We start from the raw sequence: 19,969 nt of genomic DNA, 5'->3' as shown, positions 1-19,969 counted from the left end.
ATTGCAAACAAATTTCTGTGTCCTGCGTGGTATTCTGAAATTTTTGGTCATTATTCTTCTAAGCCTCAATGTACACAAACAAGGTTAGCTGTTAAGAAACTAGTTACTCTAGAAACCTAAAGACTTTATCGTATGAAAATCATGTTTATGACCATATGTTCCATGCAAGATTGAAAATATGAAAGGAATGGAAAAATGATAATAATTATAACTGCTGCACTAGCTGACCAAACAAGATGTATTCACACAACTTGGGTTACTGAGCTTGCATAGAACAGAATACCCAATTAAAGTTGGTTTAAACTGGTGCTTCAAAAGCTCTGATGTGCATGTTAGTCACCAGGGGATCTTATTAAAGTGTAGATGCTGATGCAGCAGGTCTGACTGGGGTCTGAGTTTCTGCATTTCTAACCAGACTTCCAGATGATGCTGATCCACAGACCGCTCTTAAAGCAATAAGAGTTCAAACAACATGAAGTTTTATTATCTCACTTAATAAGCCCACAGGAAGGTGGTTCTAGGGTTGGTTTAGCAGCTCACTGTTGACATCAAGGATCCAGGTTCCTTTGTTTTTCTCTTTGGCCATTCTCAGTGTGGAGGCCTTTGTTCTTAGGCCTTCACAGTCTCGAGATGACCTTTATAGCACCAAGTATTATGTCCCCACACAATAAAGCCAGAACAGGAAGGAGTACTTTCTCAATTGCCAACTTTTTTTTTTTTTTAAGGCTAGTCAAGTGAAGCAGTGGGAGAAGAGATGGAACAAAGAAATCTGTAACTGGTTGTGATCAATTAGCTGTAAACACCACTGCACTTGGACCAGCCTCAATTGTCAACTTTTACAAGAAATCCTGCCCTGCAGATTTTTCCTCTGGTCTATGCCCCAGTGGCAAGGGTGGCTAGGAAAGCAAGCATCTGTGAATGGTTGTTCAATGGGCAACTATAGTGTCTGTCCCAAACTGAAACCAAATAAAGTACTTCTGCATTCCCTTAATTCCCTGAACATTTCACTATAGCTACACTTAGACATTCTGCACATGTGTTTGCCTTTTGCATGCTTTTCAAGGGGATGCTCTATGTTCTGTTCATCCCTGCATCCTTGCCTAGAACACAACAGGCAATCCAATTTGCTGAATAAACAATTTGGTGATCACCTTCAGTCCAATGGCCCCATTTCATAAAGTGTAATTTAAATACATGGGCTCAAAGTCACACAGCAGAGCTAATACTAGAACACAGGTTGCCAAACTCTTAAGGCCAGGGCTTCAGTGTTTTTTCCAATTAACTGGTGGCTTACAAACTTGATTTTTTTAGCAACAGACTTCTTTCCCCAAACAAATGCCCACCGATCTTAGTAACAAATTTTGGAATTCTGGTGATTAATCTTTTATTATTGGTTCACAGGTAAAGAGAAATCCAAATCATTATGTCCTGATAATTCCATACTTTTCATAGTGGTTGAGATTACAATTAAAGTGGTATATATTTCAGGGGGGCATAATTTTAATTGCCATTTCAGGATAATTACATTTTCCTGAGCTCAATCTACCAGTATTTTCAACTGTGTATGGCAGTAGTTCTAAATGTTATATGCACAGTGGCTTCACTGTGAGAGCTTTAAAAAATTCTCATGTCCAAGCCCCACTCCAGAGATGCTGGTTTAGTTAATCTTGTATGCTGCATGGGCAGCTGCATTTTTTAAAGCTCTCCAGGGATTTTGATGCATAGCAGCCAAGGTTGACAGCAACTGGATTATGGTATTCACTGACTAAACAAAACTATACAAGCTACTTGCCACAAAAAATGATCAGTATGTGAGCTAATATGTATGTCAAATTTAATTAAGCTATTCCACAATGTGTACATGTAAAAAAAAGTTACACACTATAAACAACACAATTTTTACTTGCTAACTAAAAAAAAAACTAAACAAGCTATCAAATAGCTGCCCATGTCTTCTTTGAGGGACCGATGGAATCTAAAGCATGATAAAAATCTAAGATGCTTATTTTTTATAATCCTTATCCACATTCCTTAAGAGGCATTATTCATATCTAATTTCCCCCCATATGTAAGTTTTTGCTAATGCTTACAAATACAAAATGAATCTCAGCAGAAAAATCAATAAGGCAAAACAAAACTCCCAAGGACCTAGAAAAATTTTTCTGTCATATAGAATTTTGCTTGATTTCACAGAGTTCTGACATAGCTTGGCACCTCTTCTGGCACTCCTCTTTATATAATTTTTCTGTACGTAGAGATTTTTGCTATAGAGATATTTAGCTTGTACAATATTGTGTTTTTTAAAATACAAAAAGTAATTACTTCATATTTTCTTCCAGGTTAGTTGAACACTAATACACTGTAATAAGTTATCTTTTAATGCATATATACAAAGCTTAGTTATAGAAAAGTGGAAGTAAAGAAATTAATTTTGTAAGAAAGGATAAACTAGGAAGGACCTAAGTTTAGCATTACGTATACAAAACTTAAGGGGCTCTCAGCAAATTTAATTTATAGATTTATACAATCCCTTTCAAAATCTCAGTTGTTTTTTTTTTAATAGAAAGTGACAGACAAGCTGATCCTAAAATTCATATGGAAACTCAGAATAGCCAAGAACACAGTTGTAAGACTTACACTTCCCAATGTTAAAATTTAATGCAAAGCTACTATAATCAAAACCGTGTTGGTGTACTAGAAAGACATTTAGATCAATAGAATATAACCAAAAATCCAGAAATAAACCCTTATACTTATGGTCAACTGATTTTCTACAGGAATACCAAAACAATTCAATGGAGAAAGAACAGTGTTTCAACAAATGGTGCTAAGACAACTGCACAGTCACATGCAAAGTTTTTTGTTTTTGGTTTTTTTCTTTTGAGACAGTCTCTCACTTGGTCACCCAGGCTGGAGTGCAGTGGTACAATCTCAGCTCCATGCAACCTCTGCCTCCTGGGTTCAAGCGATTCTCGTACCTCAGCCTCCCAAGTAGCTGGGACTACTAGTAGAAGGGGTTTTGCCATGTTGGTCAGGCTGGTCTTAAACTCCTGACCTCAAGTGATCCACCTGCCTCGGCCTCCCAAAGTGCTGGGATTACAGGCATGAGCCACCACTCCTGGCCCTCATATGCAAAGCTGAATCCTTACCTCACATCATACTCAAAATAGATTATAAACCTAAATGGGCTGGGCATGGTGACTCACGCCTGTAATCCCAGCACGTCAGGAGGTGGAGACGGATGGATCACTTGAGGTTAGGAGATCAAGACCAGCCTGGCCAACAAGGTGACACCACGCCTCTACTAAAAATACAAAAATTAGCCAGGTGTGGTGGCACATGCCCGTAATCCCAGCTACTCTGGAGGCTGAGGCAGGAGAATCGCTTGAACCTGGGAGGCGGAGGTGGCAGTGAGCCGAGATTGCGCCATTGTACTCCAGCCTGGGCGACAGAGCAAGACTCCATCTCAAAATAAATAAGTAAAATAAAAACAAAAACCTAAATGTAAGGGCTAAACTATAAAACTCTTAGGAAAAAACATAAGATTATATCATCTTGGGAGGCCAAGGTGGGCGGATCACCTAAGGTCAGGAGTTCAAGGCCAGCCTGACCAAAATGGAGAAACCCCGTCTCTACCAGAAATACAAAAAAATTAGCCGGGCATGGTGGTGCATGCCTGTAATCCCAGCTACTCGGGAGGCTGAGGCAGGAGAATTGCTTGAACCCAGGAGGCGGAGGTTGCAGTGAGCCGAGATTGTGCCATTGCACTCCAGCCCGGGCAACAAGGGTAAAACTCTGTCTCAAAAAAAAAAAAAAAGAAAGAAAGATTATATCTCTGTGACCTTGAGTTAGGCAATGGTTTTTAGATATGACACCAAAAGCATAAGTAACAAAAGAAACAGATAAATTGTACTACATCAAAATTAAAAAGTTTTGTGGGACAAATTATACCATCAAGAAAGTGAAAAGACAATCTGCTGAATAGGAGAAACATTTTTAAGCCATATATCTGGCAAGAAATCTTTATCCAGAATATATAAGGAATGCTTGCCAATCAATAATAAAAGGACAACCCAGTTTAAAAGTAAGCGAAGATTTGAAGAGACATTTTTACAAAGAATATGTATAGCTGGGCATGGTGGTGCACATTTGTAATCTCAGCTACTCGGTCGGTTGAGGTAGGAGGATTGTTTGAGCCCAGAAGTTCAAGTCCAGCCTGGGCTACATAGCAAGACTCCATTTCCAAAAAGCAAACAAATATACAGTAGTCTAACAATACATGAAAAAATACTTAGTATCATTAGTTATTAGGGAAATGCAAATCAAAACCACAATGTGATATTACTTCACACCCACTAAGATGGCTACAATAAAACAGACATGTGTTGGCAAGCATGTGGAGAAATTTCAACCCTGGTACACTACTGGTGAGAAGGTAAAATACTGCAGCCACTTTGGAAAACAGTTTGGCAGTTTCTCAATTTGTTAAAAAATAGTTACCTTATGATCCAGCAATTCTATCAGGCACATACCCAAGAGAAATAAAAACATATGTGTATATAACAACTTGTATAAAAATGTTCATAGCAGCACATGCACAACAGCTAAAAAGTGGCAACAACCCAAATGTCCATTAACTGAGAAACAAACAAAAATGTGGTATCCATACAATAAAATATTATTCAGCCATAAAAAATAATGAAGTATTGACACACACTGTAACAAGATGAAACTCCAAAACTTTATGCTAAGTGAAAGAAGCCAGCCACAAATACATATTGTATGATTCTGTTTATAAGAAATATCCAGACTAGGCAAATCCAGAAAGAAAGAAAGTTGCTTAGTGGTTGTCTAGGGCTAGGGAATGGAATGGGGATGGAGGCTTACTGCTAATGTGCACAGGGTTTCTTTCTGGGGTTCCGAAAATGTTCTAAACTTAAGATTGTGGTGATGGTTGCATAATTCTATCAATGTACTAATGAATATTGAATTATATGCCTTAAATTGATAAATTTTATGATATGGGAATTATATCACCTTTACTAATAAAGATGTTTACAAAAACCACTAAGGAGCTGACTTATCAGTATGGGTTTTTTGGTCTTCAGTAAATTTATATTTGGTTCCCTGAAATGTGAAGATTAAAAAAAGATAATTTTCTGAGACAAATTGAGCCAGATACAGTATATCTGTACTTCTTAATCAAAATCAGCTGTTTCCTGAGAAACATGTAACTAGCAAACTGCTGGAATAATTTCATATGACATAAAATACCTTTCTAAACATGTATTAATTTAAATTAGTCTTATATCAATATCAATTAGATTTTAAAATCTTAGTGACTATGAGATGTTGATAAATTCAATAGATCTCCCTTATAATGGTTAGTTTGGTTTGTGCTCTCAATGTCTTTGCAGGATGAGAAACATAATAGACACACGTTCATTCCTTATTCTTGTTGCTCCTAGAATTTCTTCTGCGTTGTGTGTGTGAGAGAGAGAGAGAGAGAAAGAGATTGCCAAAACAAACTAGCAACCTAGGAAGACTAAAGACCACATAGTCCGAAGTATCTCTGTCAGTGTTTCTTAAACTCAGAGAATGAAGACTGGTTAGTCATGAGTATTTTTGAAAAAGCTCCAGAGGTGATTCTAATTCTTACTCATTTAGGTTGGTAACCACTAATCTGTATAATATCAGTCCCTAAAAGATGAAGATGAGTTATCCTGAGTTGATCTAATTTTTTCTTCTGCTTGAAATATGGTCAAAAATAAAAAATCCAGATTTATGACTTTTACTACTTCCATTTTTTAAAATAACATAATGTCTGAGAAAACATTTTTACCTTTCAGTAGATAGCATTCTATCTAAATGACTGTAATTTCCTTATTTAAGATAGCAAAATCCAAAACTCAAATTTTTAAAAATTGAAATTATAATTCTTTACCTAGTAGGAAACTATAAAAATAAACAATGATTAGATCAGGAAAAAAAACTCTCAGATAAGTATGAAATGATACATCCCTCACCCCCAAGTTACACAAAACAAACAAAAATAAGGCTGACCCTTGGTTGCTAAGAGTGTTGAAACAGTTTAGCAATGTTTCTGCAACTACAACAGCAGCTAAGGAAATGGAAGACATTAAGATAAGAATTCATATAACAGTAATTTAAATGTATGGCACTTATCCAAACCCATGTGTGTTCCAAGAAAAAAGAAATATCCTGTGCCAAGATCCTTGTTATTGTCACAAAATCAGTAAGAAATACTGTGATCCATGTTAACAATTCCATTGCCAGGACCTTTCTTTACTAGTCCTCATCTCTTTTGCTCTGATACCAAGTTACAGCTGCAACAAATGTTAAGAATTATCTTAGTCATAGCTCCCACCCTTGCTGAGTATATAAAAAATATAATAAGAAACAGAGATGGCTCTTGGTTACTTCATTCCTACAGAGCTGAAAGGCCCTAGCTAACTTTACTGTTTGTTTATAAACTTCCTTGTTCCAGAAAAGATTGAAGGACACTACTCCACTATAATCTCCAAGAGGCTTTGCAATATGTTGTTTGACAAGCAGCACAAAAACCTCAAACCAATCAAACTAAAGGATGAGGGGACAGAGCCTAGAGAGACGTTTTTGTTTTGATCCAATGATACACACAACACCTGTTTGATGCTGCAATATGGTCACCAATAAATGCTTAGTCAACAAATGTTTAGTGAATTTGTATATACTAGACAATGAACTAGAAAGACACCATAAGGAAAACAAAACAAGAGATCCTTCACTTTGGGGAGTTAATACTCTAACAGGGAAATAGAATAGCAACTGAATCCTATTCTGGAGGTTCCTATGTCAAGATGGGGTAATAAGGACAGAATTTACCCACATGCCTGAAACAATTAAAATGGACAAAATATATGAAACAAGTTTTATACACACACACACACACACACACACACACACACACACACACACACATATATATTTTTTTAAGAGATGGGTCTTGTTATGTTGGCCAGGTTGGTCTTGAACTCTTTGGCCTCAAGCAATCCTCCTGCCTCAGCCTCCCAAAGGGCTAGGATTACAGGCATGAGTTACCATACCTGGCCAGAAACAACAGTTTTCAAGACACTGGCCATCAGGCAACAAAGGACAGTGATCCCTATGATATGGGAAAAAAAGAGGTGAGCCCTGTGATTACCTAGCTTATTATCTGGAGAAAGGTTCCAGGCTGCAGATTAGGGAGCAGAAATTCAGGAAGAGCCTGGTGAATGATGAGCTGGAGACACAGCTGAGGTCCAGAAAAACCAAGGCAGCCAGTGTTTGAAGGACAGGGAACCAGAAAGGAGGGAGCTGCACAGAGAGGGAGCCCAGGAGTTGTGCAGTGGGTCGCACTGAATGTGCAGCAGAGCACCCATTGGTACGTGTATGTGAGGAACTACCTTGAGCCAAGGGAAAAAAAAAACTTCTGAAAGCTTAGAGGTAATAATGCCCATGTTCACGCAGAGCTGGGAATAGAACCTGTTCCCACCAGCCAGACTGGAAAAGCTCACAATTCACAAGGCTCACAATTGGGTAGGGAACTCAGAAGGGTCTTGCCTCAGTATTGGGGAAATAATTAGCCGTAGACTGAACACTGCTCTAGTCCCACCTAACAAATCTTTTTTTTTTTTTAAGACAGAGTTTTGCTCTCGTTGCCCAGGCTAGAGTTCAGTGGTGCAATCTCGGCTCACTGCAACCTCCGCCTTCCGGTTTCAAGAGGTTCTCCTGTCTCAGCCTCCCTAGTAGCTGGGATTACAGGCGCCCGCCACCACACCCAGCTAATTTTTTTGTATTTTTAGTAGAGATGGGGTTTCACCATGTTGGTCAGGCTGGTCTCGAACTGCTGACCTCGTGATCCACCTGCCTCGGCCTCCCAAAGTGTTGGGATTACAGGCGTGAGCCACCGCGCCTGGCCCACCTAACAAATCTTAAAAGCAAGACTCTAAAGAATCAAACCGTTTCCAAATAACTTAATTGCACCCCAGAATGAAACTCAAGAATATTTATAGGTATATCAATACATCCAGCACTGGAAAGTTAATATGTTTGATACCCAATAAACAATTACAAACATGCAAAAAAACAGGAAAATTTGATCCAGAAGAAGAAAAAAAATCAGTCTATCAAAATTGACTTAATGATAGATGATAAAATTGGCAAGTAAGGACATTAAAAGTTACTATAATTATATTATATATGTTCAAAAAGTGAAGTAGAGGCATAGAAGACTTTTTCTTTATTTTTTTTGAGACAGAGTCTCGCTCTGTTGCCCAGGGTGGAGCACAGTGGCATGAGCATGGATCACTGCAGCACTGAACTCCTAGGCTCAAGCCATCCTCCCACCTCAGCCTCCGGAGTAACTGGAACTACAGGCACACACCACCGCATCCAGCTAACTTTTTTCATTTTTAGTAGAGGCACGGTCTCACTGTGTTGCCCAAGCTGGTCTGCAACTCCTGACCTCAAGTGATCCTCCCGCAGTGCTGCAATTACAGGTGTGAGCCATCATGCCTGGCCAGAAGATTTTTTTTTTTTAAAAAGCACTGGGGCCAGGCACGGTGGCTCACGCCTGTAATCCCAGCACTTTGGGAGGCTGAGGCAGGTGGATCACGAGGTCAGGAGATCGAGACCATCCTGGCTAACATGGTGAAACCCCGTCTCTACTAAAAACAAAAAATTAGCCGGGCGAGGTGGCGGGTGCCTGTAGTCCCAGCTACTCGGGAGGCTGAGGCAGAAGAATGGCGTGAACCCGGGGGTGAAGGCTGCAGTGAGCCGAGATCACGCCACTGCACTCCAGCCTGGGAAACAGAGCGAGACTCCATCTCAGAAAAAAAAAAAAAAAAAAAAAGTGCTGGGTGCACTGTCTCACACCTGTAATCCCAGCTACTCAGGAGGCTGAGGTGGGTGGGAGGATTGCTTGAGGCCAAGCATAGCAAGACTCGCCTCTAAAAAGAATTTTAAAAATTAGCCTGGTGTGGTAGCACATGCCTGTAGTCTCAACTACTTAGGAGGGTAAGGCAGAAGGATCACTTGAGCCTAAGAGTTTGAGGCTGCAGTGAGCTGTGATCACACCACCGCTCTCCAGTCTGGGCAACAGAGCAAGACCCTGTCTCTTACAAACAACAACAACAACAATATCAAAGAACAGACAGGACAAATAGAAAAGATATACCATGACAACTAATCAAAAGAAAGAAAGATAGGCTCTATTAACATCAGGCAAAGTAGGTTTTATAGCAAAGAATATTACCAGAGATAAAGGTCATTTCATTATAACAAAAGGGACAATTCATCAAGGGGACATAACAATCCTAAAAACAAGTAACAACAATATTACCAGAGATAAAGGTCATTTCATTATAACAAAAGGAACAATTCATCAAGGGGACATAACAATCCTAAAAACAAGTAGCAACAAAGCCTCATAGTACAAGATTCTGAAACAACTAAAAGCAGTACTTTAGGCTGGGCACGGTGGCTCACACCTGTAATCCCAGCACTTTGGGAGGCCGAGGTGGGTGGATCACGAGGTCAGGAGATGGAGAACATCATGGCTAACACGGTGAAACCCCGTCTCTACTAAATACAAAAAAAAAATTAGCCGGGCATGGTGGCAGGTGCCTGTAGTCCCAGTTACTTGGGAGGCTGAGGCAGGTGAATGGTGTGAACCCAGGAGGTGGAACTTGCAGTGAACCGAGATCATGCCACTGCACTCCAGCCTGGGCGACAGAGCAAGACTCTGTCTCAGAAAAAAAAAAAAAAAAAGGCAGTACTTTATGGTATGTAAATCATATGGAGAAATGCTGGAGGAAAGGAACTATCCAGAGTGGGTGTAGTTATCCAGGAAATGTTCTCCATGAAACCAGTTAACATGAGTAACAAACCATCCATCTGGCTAACTCCTCACCCCAAAGGAGTTAACAGTGAATCATTCAAATGATATTGCATGACTGGTCTGAAAAGGAGATGCCAGCATCTGCATGACTAATGTAAATAGCCCATTTCAAATATCAGCTTCAGTGCCTGGGAAGACCACTTTTCAGAGGTCTACAAGGGACATTTAGGATTCATACAATATGATTACAAAAATAAGAGTCAGTTTTTATCTTTGGACTTAGCGGAAACCAATTGCCCGGTGGTGGTTATGTAATCCTCTTGATGTAGGCAGGTTTATAACCATGATCTTTCTGGTTTACTAAGGGATCAGGTCTGTCTTTCCTCCAAAGAAATCACATACTCAGAAAGGTGAGAAAGAGGAGGTTTTCTGGAAAGCTAACATAACTGTGAATAAATAACTTGGACTGCATATGGGAAGTCCTTAGTTTAAGGCAACTGGGTTAAATTTACCTTTAGAAAAGCAGGGAGGGGCATGTGGAATTCTTGGGAAAGAACACAAGGGCATTCCATTCTCAGGATAGGAAAAGAGAAAACAACAACCAAAAAGCATAAATGGCTGTATCCCAAGGCCCAGCAGGAAGAAAAGGAGTGCGGTGCAAGACAGGGAGGAGCCCATACCGGGTGAGTCAGCAGCTCAAACAGAATCAGAATGCACATCTCTGTATAGGATATAAGGTGCAGCCATGGCTCTGGTCCATCCGTGAAATAACACAGGGAAAAAAAAATCTTAGTCTAGGTAAGGGCGGAGCATGATTACCAGCAATAGAGAGGAGGAATCCCCAGCAAAACAAAACAAAATGACAGGTAGTAAAAAATACTGAAGACTGGGACACAGTATTTCTCCAAGTGATAAATTCATGGCAAGGTTCTATGCCATATCTATCTTTGAGACAGAATATGCATGCTATGTAAAAATGTGATGGGAACTAATGAGCAGCACTGAGAATTTTCACCATTCTCCAAACGAGAACGAGCTGGATGAATACTCTCTTTCACTCTTGTGCTGGCCTAGGTTTCAGTTATATATTCTGTAAAATTTTAAGGAGGAAGAGGTAAAAAAGGAAAACATTCACCAGTATAGGACAAAATATTCCCCCAAATGCATGTAAGACATAAGGCCTTGAGCTTCACTTAATTAGGATTACTTTCTTCTTCTCATATATTGACATATGCTTTCAATTCTGTAAAACATATAAATAATCATTTCACAAATCACGAGGTGAAATTATTAATAGATTTACATATAATAACTCTTAAGTGTCCTTAGTCTATCAGGTTTCTAAAAAACATTTTTTAGCAATCTAGAAAATAAAATTTGGCATGAATATTTACTTTTATATTGGTCAAAAGGAAAAACCCTAAAATGTGAAATTTTTAGTTTTATGAGGATTCCCTCCTGTCCTGGCCAGTTATGTGTAACTCTGGCTCCAGAAACAGAGTCTGCCTTTAAGTAAAAAAATAAGAAGTATAATTAATTGTCAGTCTCAGAATATGAGAAAATAGTCTAATGACTAGGTAAGTAATCCTTTTAGTGGTTCCCAAGTTTTTGCTTTTAAAAAAATTAAGCAGTCGGCCAGGTGCAGTGGCTCACGCCTGTAATCCCAGCACTTTGGGAGGCCAAGGCAGGCAGATCACCTGAGGTCAGGAGTTCGAGACCAGCCTGACCAACATGGCGAAACCCTGTCTCTACTAAAAATACAAAAATTAGCCAGGTGTGGTGGCAGGCCACTGCACTCCGGCCTGGGTAACAGAGTGAGATTCCATCTCCAAAAAAAAAAATTAAGCAATCATCTGATAGATCCTTTAAAATAATTAATTTATGATGAGAGCTCACTGTGATTTTGGCATATAACTTGGAAAGAGTTCAAGGAACTGAATGACACTGCTACAACATTCTCTGGTCAGAAGGCTAATATTGCCATTAGGTACTGCACCCTGAGGCCAGTCATCTTTGAATGAAAAAATCATTTATTAGAGACCAAGAGAACATCTTATGGATTCTAACTAATCTAAATGTACCAAAAAAGTAAAATGCCTTTGTTTCTCAATAGAGGTAGGTTTGCAAACTTTTATGAAGAACCAGGAAAACCTCTATTGCCTGGGAAAGCATCCTCAATCTGAAAGTCTATCTCCACTAAAATAAGCTATTAAGTAAAAAATCTGAGAGACTCAACCCAGGTGTTCAGGGCAGAGTCATAGGAGAGCTATCTTTAAAAAACAAGCTTCTGGATTTTTGGAGCCATAGAGGAGATTAACATTTAGGTTGATGGGAAGTATTCTAATAAGACATAGATGAATTTCCCTGAGGACCTTCTGGAATGTGATCAGGATCCTGGAGATGAGATGAAGAGAAAGGAAGGCATATTCGTGACTAAGGATAACTAAGGCTAACTGCTTTAAAGATGAGAGTCTAGGGTGGATTTCAGAACACTAGAGGTGGCTTTTTGCTATATTTCAAAGCAGAGCTTTACAGCCAAAGTTGCTTGATTGTTGAACAGGAATTTGCTCTCCTTCAGGTCCACGGTACTGTGACATGGCTTATAAGGCTTGATTCTACCACATCTGATAGTATGTGCTTCCATCAGATAGATTAATGAAACTCACAAATTCATCCCATGGTTGTTCTGGACCACTCCTCCATGACAGAGAATGAAAATCTCTTGTTCGGCAATCATCTCCCATATGATCCTTTACAGTGATTTCAGTGTATCCATTAACAAATTTGGTCCTCAGCTGGGTGTGGGGGCATGTGCCTGTAGTCCTAGCTACTCTAGAGGCTAAGGTGGAAGAATTGCTTGAGCCCAGGAGTCCCAGGTTGCAGTGCCACTGCATTCCAGCCTGGGCAACAAGAGAGTGAGTCCTCATCTCTAAAAACCAAACCAAAAAAAAACAAAAACAAATTTGGTCCTCACAAAAAATGTATGACATAGGCATGCCAGATGCCTGGAATGTATGTTTCCATCGATATAAAGTTCAAAACAGACAGAACTAACTATTGTATTAGACACTATGTTGGTGATTACCTTTCAGAAGAAAGGGAAAAGTGACTGGGAAGGAGCATGATAGGGCCTTCAGTGGGTGCTGATGTTATCTTTTTTTTTTTTGAGACAGGGTCTCGACTCTGTCGCCCAGGCTGGAGTGTAGTAGAGCAATCTCAGCTCACTGCAACCTCTGCCTCCTGAGTTCAAGGGATTCCCCTACCTCAGCCTCCTGAGTAGCTGGGATTACAGGCGCGTGCCACTACGCCCAGCTATTTTGTATTTTTAGTAGAAACGGGGTTTCACCATGTTGGCCAGGCTGGTCTCGAGCTCCTGACCTCAGGAGATCCGCCTGCCTCGGCCTCCCAAAATGCCGGGATTACAGGCGTTGAGCTACCGTGTCCGGCTGCTGATGTTATCGTTACCTGAGTGGTAATTACATGGTATGTTTATTTTATAATTCACTGAGCTACATACAGATGATCTGTGCATTTTCTGTGAGTAACAAAAAGTTCATTATTTAAAAAAATGCTATCATCTTAATCACTGCATCAGAGCTGCCCATAAACAATATTTAATAGACATATGTAGCTAAAAGAGGCAGTAAAAATACTGAATGTATTATAAAGAGAAACCACTGACTGCGAATGTAAAATTACTTGTTCAACTACTTCCATTTATTCTTATCCATCTAAAACCTAAAGTAAGAAGTAAAAATTTTAAAAGATACATAGGAGGACAAAGTGAGGATATAGCACTTTTTCCTATGTCACCCATATTCCTCACCTCTATCCTTTTCCCCCTCTTGTATTTTCTTATTTTCCATAATTCTTCTCTGCTTTCTTTCCTATTTCCTCTAATCCTCCAAGATATTTTCCTAGGTAACTGGAGATTATGAAACAAGGGCATATTAGGAAGCTTCCTGGGTTAGCCTGGGACAAATGCAGCTATCTTTCAGGTCTCTTATTTTTTCTCCTTCTTATCCTCAAATTCCATAGTTTTTTTCTGACATCTCTTTTTCTCACATCTCTCCCTTTGTTTCTACCTCCATTCCTTTCCGAATTATACCCCCAGGGTCCACCTGAAACACGCAGAATAACAGAAGGTGATCAACCAGTATTTTTTCTCATAAAATTATGTTCTTCTATTTAAGCAGGATTAAAGCCATAAACACTGACATATGTATGGCTGCACAGAGAAAATATAACCAGTAGTTTTCTTTGACAAATAAAAAGGAAGAGATGCCTCTGCCTGTCTTTATGATTCTCCACACTTCAAAACTCTGCATTGGTTTTCAACTCTTTCTGGCCCCAAATACCTGAGGGACATGACATTCCCACCTGTAACAGTAGTGGGATGGTTAGTTTTATGTGTCAATTTGGCTGGACTGTGGTGCCCAGCTATTTTCTCAAACATTGTTCTAAATGTTTTCATGAAGGTCTTTTGTTTCTTGCTTGGTTTTGTTTTTTTGGATGAGATTTCATGAAGGTTTTTTTTTTTTTGGATGAGATTAAAATTTAAATCAGTGGAATCTAAGTAAAGCCAATTAACCTCCATAATGTGGGTGGGCCTCATTTAATCAGTTGAAGGCCTTAAAAGAACAAAGATTTATCTCCCCAAAGTAGGAAGAAATTCTGCCACTAGACTGCCTTTGGACAAGAATAGTAAATCTTCCCTGGGTCTCCAGCCTGCTAGATTTTGAATTTAAAAAACCTCCTTAAAATAAACTTTTCTCTCCCCTCACATCCTGTTGGTTCTGTCTCTCTGGAGAACCCTGACTAATTCAAATAACAAAGATAGTGATCCTTAACAAGAGATGAAGGGGAAGAGGACTCTAAAGAAAAAGCACAGGGGCTAGGGTGATGGATAATTTTGGAAAAGTCAGTGCAGAGCTTACGGCTTACCTACTCAATAGCCATTCACAAGCCTTCCTCTACTATAGAAGCTGGAGTGCTAAAATGAACTTTCTTGCTTCCCTTGCAGCTAAGGGGTAGCCATGTGACACAGTTCTGGCCAAAATGATTGAGAAGGGCCTATTTCTCAAATAAAAAGCCCAAGTCCCATTCTTCCTGCCTGGACTAATATGAATTCAGACATAAAAATTGTGCCTGCAAGAGCTGATCTTCAGCTCTGCTACTGCTGCCACCATTTCCCAGTATTCTATACACAGTATTCCAAATAAGAGTGAACGTAGAATTTGGCTTTTTAGGCCAACCTGTATTCTGACTTGTTTGGAAAGCTGAAAAACTTATCCTGTTTCATTTAAGTATTATTATATATAGAACTTTTAAAAACACAGCTGTGGCTGGGTGCAGCGGCTCATGCCTGTAATCCCAGCACTTTAGGAGGCCAAGGTGGGTGGATCACTTGAGGTCAGGAGTTCGAGACCAGCCTGGCCAACACCGTGAAACCCCATCTCTACTAAAAATACAAAAATTAGCCAGACGTGGTGATGCGCACCTGTAATCCCAGCTACTCAGGAGGCTGAGGCAGGAGAATCACTTGAACCCAGGAGGCAGAGGTTGCAGTGAGGCGAGGTTGCACCACTGCACTCCTGCCTGGGCAACAGAGCAAGACTCCATCTCAAACAAACAAACAAACAAACAAAAAAACAACCACAGCTGTACTCAGGCTCCACTGAGGATACATAAGCTCAAACACTTAAATGGGGGAGACTTGGACTAGAAAAATTTTCTAAAACTACTGATTACGAAGCTTTAGCAATCATAACCATGAATTAATAATGATGGCTATAGAATAGCTTTTTAAAAGGGTCTTTAAAAATATGGCATGAATTGTTTTATGGCATTCCACTTTAAAGAATGCAGTTAGAATAGATGCCTTAACATCATTTGTACTCTGTAATCTACCACTGAATTTTAAGTTTCCTTCAATACACTTTTAGATCTGTTATAGTAGAGAATTAAAGAATGTTATTCAAAATCATTGTGTAATAAAACCTCACTAACATCACTAAGAAGAAACTTATTGACCAAGTTGATGAAAAATTTAAGTAAAGTATCTAAACTAATAAATGTCTAAGTCAACAGTATCATATATTTAAGGCTACCAATGATGTACCTCTAAAAATATGATTTTCTCCATACCCACCTATAAAACGAAAAATCACGTGTTACCACATAATGACTTTAAAATTCTGGGGCTTACCTTTTTTTTCTCCAGTGTAGGGCACATAGTCTTCCCTGTCTTTATGCTCCAATGCTTCTTTCTCCAGATATGAAAGGAGATGCTCTCTATCAAATGGCCCTGTGGTGGACTTTGATGTCTGGTTCTTCTGCCGGAACCCTGCAGGCAGAAGGGCATTCTGCCAGAGAGAATGAATCAGCCAGTAGGACCAATAAGAATGCTAATGCTATATGCTTCTGAAGATTACCCATATAAAAAATAATTATAGACTGGAATGTGATACAGGCACTAAACATGTCATTGCAGGACTTTAGGACAGCAATGTACAATTGCTCCAAACATGAAACTTCTTTTTTATTAGGTAGAATTCACTTACATTATTATTAAAATAGGCACATACATTAGTACAGTTTCCTTTCTTTTTGGAGACAGTCTCCTTCTATCCCCAAAGCTGGAGAGCAGTGGCACGATCTCAGCTCACCGCAACCTCTGCCTCCTGGGTTCAAGCGATTATCATGCCTCAGACTCCGAAGTAGCTGGGATTACAGGCGCCTGCCACCACGCCCAGCTAATTTTTGCGTTTTGGGTAGAGACGGGGTTTTGCCATGTTGGCCAGGCTAGTCTAGAATTCCTGACTTCAGATGAACTGCCCTCCTCAGCCTCCCAAAGTGTTGGGATTACAGGTGTGAGCCACTGCGCCCGGCATACGTTTTCTAATAGAACATTTTCTTCAGAGAGGATTCTACTAGCAGGAAACTAGTAGAAAACTAGTAGAAAACTAAAGAGTTTTAGTTTTTAAGTGTTCTGGGATACTAATAAAAAAGTTTTATTAACCACATACCACATCTTCTTACTTACATAAGTGGGAGTTAATGATGAGAACACACGGACATATAGAGCACACACATAGAGCTAAGTGATGAGAACACACGGACATATAAAGCACACACACTGGAGCACAGAGGAGGGTGGAGGGTGGGAGGAGGTAGAGGATCAGGAAAAATAACTACCAGGTATTAGTGATGAAATAATCTGTACAACAAACCCCCATGACACAAGTTTACCTACGTAATGAAACCTGCACATGTATCCCTGAACTTAAAAAGTTTTTTTAAAAAGTTTTATTAATGCTTAATAACTGCTCAGTGTATATATATGTACAGAAAATAATTCTATTACAAGAGTTTTAAATGACTCTATACATTATATTCCTTCATGACTTCCATTTCATTGTACAGACTTTTTCATGATTAAAACATATATACCATACAGTAGCATATCAGATTAATTTTACTTCAGTTTAAACATAATGTGAGATGTTCCACTTGTGTGTGTATGCATATGTATATACATGACCACTAGGATGTACTTGCAACAATCACTATCATTGTTTCACATGCCCCAAGGGACCCCTGACATACTCATAGCAAGAGTTATGTTCCTGGGTTTCCACATGGGTACAGCCTTTTTGAGCGCATGGACTGACTTAAAGTTGAGGGAGGTGGAGTGGAAGGTGATGGATTAAAGTTGTCTCCTGTAGTCCCTTAATTTTCACTAAGCCCAGTAAACACAAGGGCTGACTAGACAAAGTGAGCACCATCCTTTTGCTTGTCAAAAGCCAAAGAAGTGATACTGCCTTGTCTCATATTTCTGGGTATATCTTTGCTTTGAAAATGGGAGGCAGCCAGAGAAATCACACAAAAGGGCCAGCTCTCTTTTGCAAAACCTCCCAATATTGGCAGTGACGCTGAATTTCATGGGTGGTATAAGACAATTTTTCATTATAAAGGGTAATCTTATATGGGTAATAGTAATAGAGAATATTCAATTTGTAACTAGGAAATACAGCACTTCAACTGTGGTCATTTGTTGAGATACATAATAATTTTCATAAAATTCACCTCTGTATTACCCTTTATGTAATGGTACCTACTACATGGTACCTACTACACAGAAAGCTGAACTGTAAAGACGAAACATTCCTAACTTTGTACCAAGTATGTTTCTGTAATACAAAATTGTTTATGGAAACATAAAAAAGAAACATAAGATTTCTACCTTTAGACTTAGAAATCAAGAGAGGAACTACACATGAAGAATCCATTTCCAATTGACCTGCAAATCCTACTCATTTTTACTTCCTGAAGAACTCATTCATGTTTTTCCCATCTCCAACATTATTACTTTGGTCGAAACTATGATCCAAGCTTGCTGAGACTGTTACATTAGCTTCCCAACTGGATCAGCTGCCTGATATTTTTTATCCTTCACCACCAGCCCCTCAGTCTGTCACCCTAGCCTCATCTCACACACCCTCTCCATTCCAGTCACACTGGACTTTTTTTCTCTCTTGTACTTGCCATATACTTCCTTCTACCACCAGGCCTCTATGTGTGTGGTCTCCCTTCCCTGGAATGCTCTGCCTATCCCTTTTTGCAACTCATTTTTCAGATTGTAGCTCCATTCCCCCAGGGAAGCTTTTCTTAACCTCTCATCACAAGCTCTTACAGTGTATAGCACTTACCATTCTTTTAATATGGTATGATTATTTGATTAATGTCGAACTGCTCTTATTCCTACCAGCCTGCGTCACGAGGGCAAAGACCACATTTGTTTTGCTCATTCTTGTATTCCTAAGCCTAGCATAGTAGCTGGGATCTACAAGTTGCCCCCAAATATTTACTGAATAAAGGTGTTAGAATGCTTTTGAAGATTCTCATTCAGGCAAATTAATAAAAAGTTACTTTCCTTCTCCAACAATAATGCATAGAGGTATCTACTGCGATTTCATGGTGGTGGTAATGGAATTTGCACTACTCTACCTGCCTGCTCAAGCCCATGTGACACACACAGTCTTAAATATGATAGCTGAAATCCTGGCTCCCTAGAAAGCCTTTTTATTCTTTATTTTTGTTTTTTTTTGGTCTGGCTCCTTAGAAAGCCTTTTTTTTCTTTCTTTTTTTTGGGGGGGAGACAGGGTCTTGCTCTATTGCTCAGGCTGGAGTACAGTGGTGTGATCATAGCTTGCTGCAACCTTGAACTCCTGGGCTTAAGCAATCTTCCTGCCTAGGCCTCTGGAGTAACTGGAACTACAGGTGTGCACCACCATGCCCCCGGCTAATTTTTAAAATTTTTTGTAGAGGCAAGGTCTTGCTATGTTGCCCAGGATGGTCTGGAACTCCTACTCTTAAGCAAATCTCCTTCCTTGGCCTCCCAAAATGCTAGGATTACAGGTGTGAGCCACTATACCCGGCCAAAAACAGTCTAACCACAATCTAAATGAAATTAGCTGGTTTTAGAGACTATAAATCCATGAACCAACCTTCATTAGAAATATATTCTAATCAAGTAAGCTAATAGATCATAATTACTTTTCAGATAAAATTTTTCTTTAATATGATTGTCACTAAAAACGACACGTTTCTCTCTTGCAGTGCAATTTTGCTGTAAAATATATTCCTAGCATTGGGGGGGAAAAAAGCTTTTCCTAGGCTGGCTGTCTTCTGGAGAGATATATATATATATATATTTTTTTTTTTGGCAAAAACTCAGTGAGTTAGCAAACATGTACACTGAATACAGCAGAAGGACAGTAAAACAGTCCTCCAAAATATAATAAGGTACCACACACACCTTCAACCTACTTCCTGAGACTTTGTAAGTTACAGTGGTGTTTCTTTGGCTGAAGTAGCTGCTACTACCCTTGACCTCTTTTCTTACCTGGTTCTTTACCAGAACGCTTTCCAAAGACATGTCACCCAACAAACAGATGTTGTCAATAAACATCACTGTTCTCCTAGTCTCAACTAACAGTATTGAGGTTAGGGGAGTTACGACTGGGGTTGGGGAGTTTGCAAAATACATTCAGAGGTTACTCAAGCCTCCCCACACAAGAAGCAGGC

At 39.5% G+C, this 19,969-nt stretch overlaps 1 protein-coding gene across 1 annotated transcript in view; it reads right to left on the bottom strand.

The window, feature by feature from the left end:
- TMOD3 (tropomodulin 3) overlaps nt 1-19,969 on the bottom strand; it is an 82,069-nt gene that overhangs the window by 24,977 nt on the left and 37,123 nt on the right. The window contains exon 3 of the mRNA XM_002825463.6: nt 16,089-16,245. Within this exon, the coding sequence (XP_002825509.1) occupies nt 16,089-16,245 (157 nt within the window). The remainder of the gene's footprint in view (nt 1-16,088; nt 16,246-19,969) is intronic.

This window comes from Pongo abelii, chromosome 16, assembly GCF_028885655.2.
Source record: "Pongo abelii isolate AG06213 chromosome 16, NHGRI_mPonAbe1-v2.0_pri, whole genome shotgun sequence".
Classification (NCBI taxonomy): Eukaryota; Metazoa; Chordata; class Mammalia; order Primates; family Hominidae; genus Pongo; species Pongo abelii.
The sequence above is the reverse complement of the archived record's forward strand: the minus strand, read 5'-3'. Positions and strand labels throughout refer to the sequence as shown.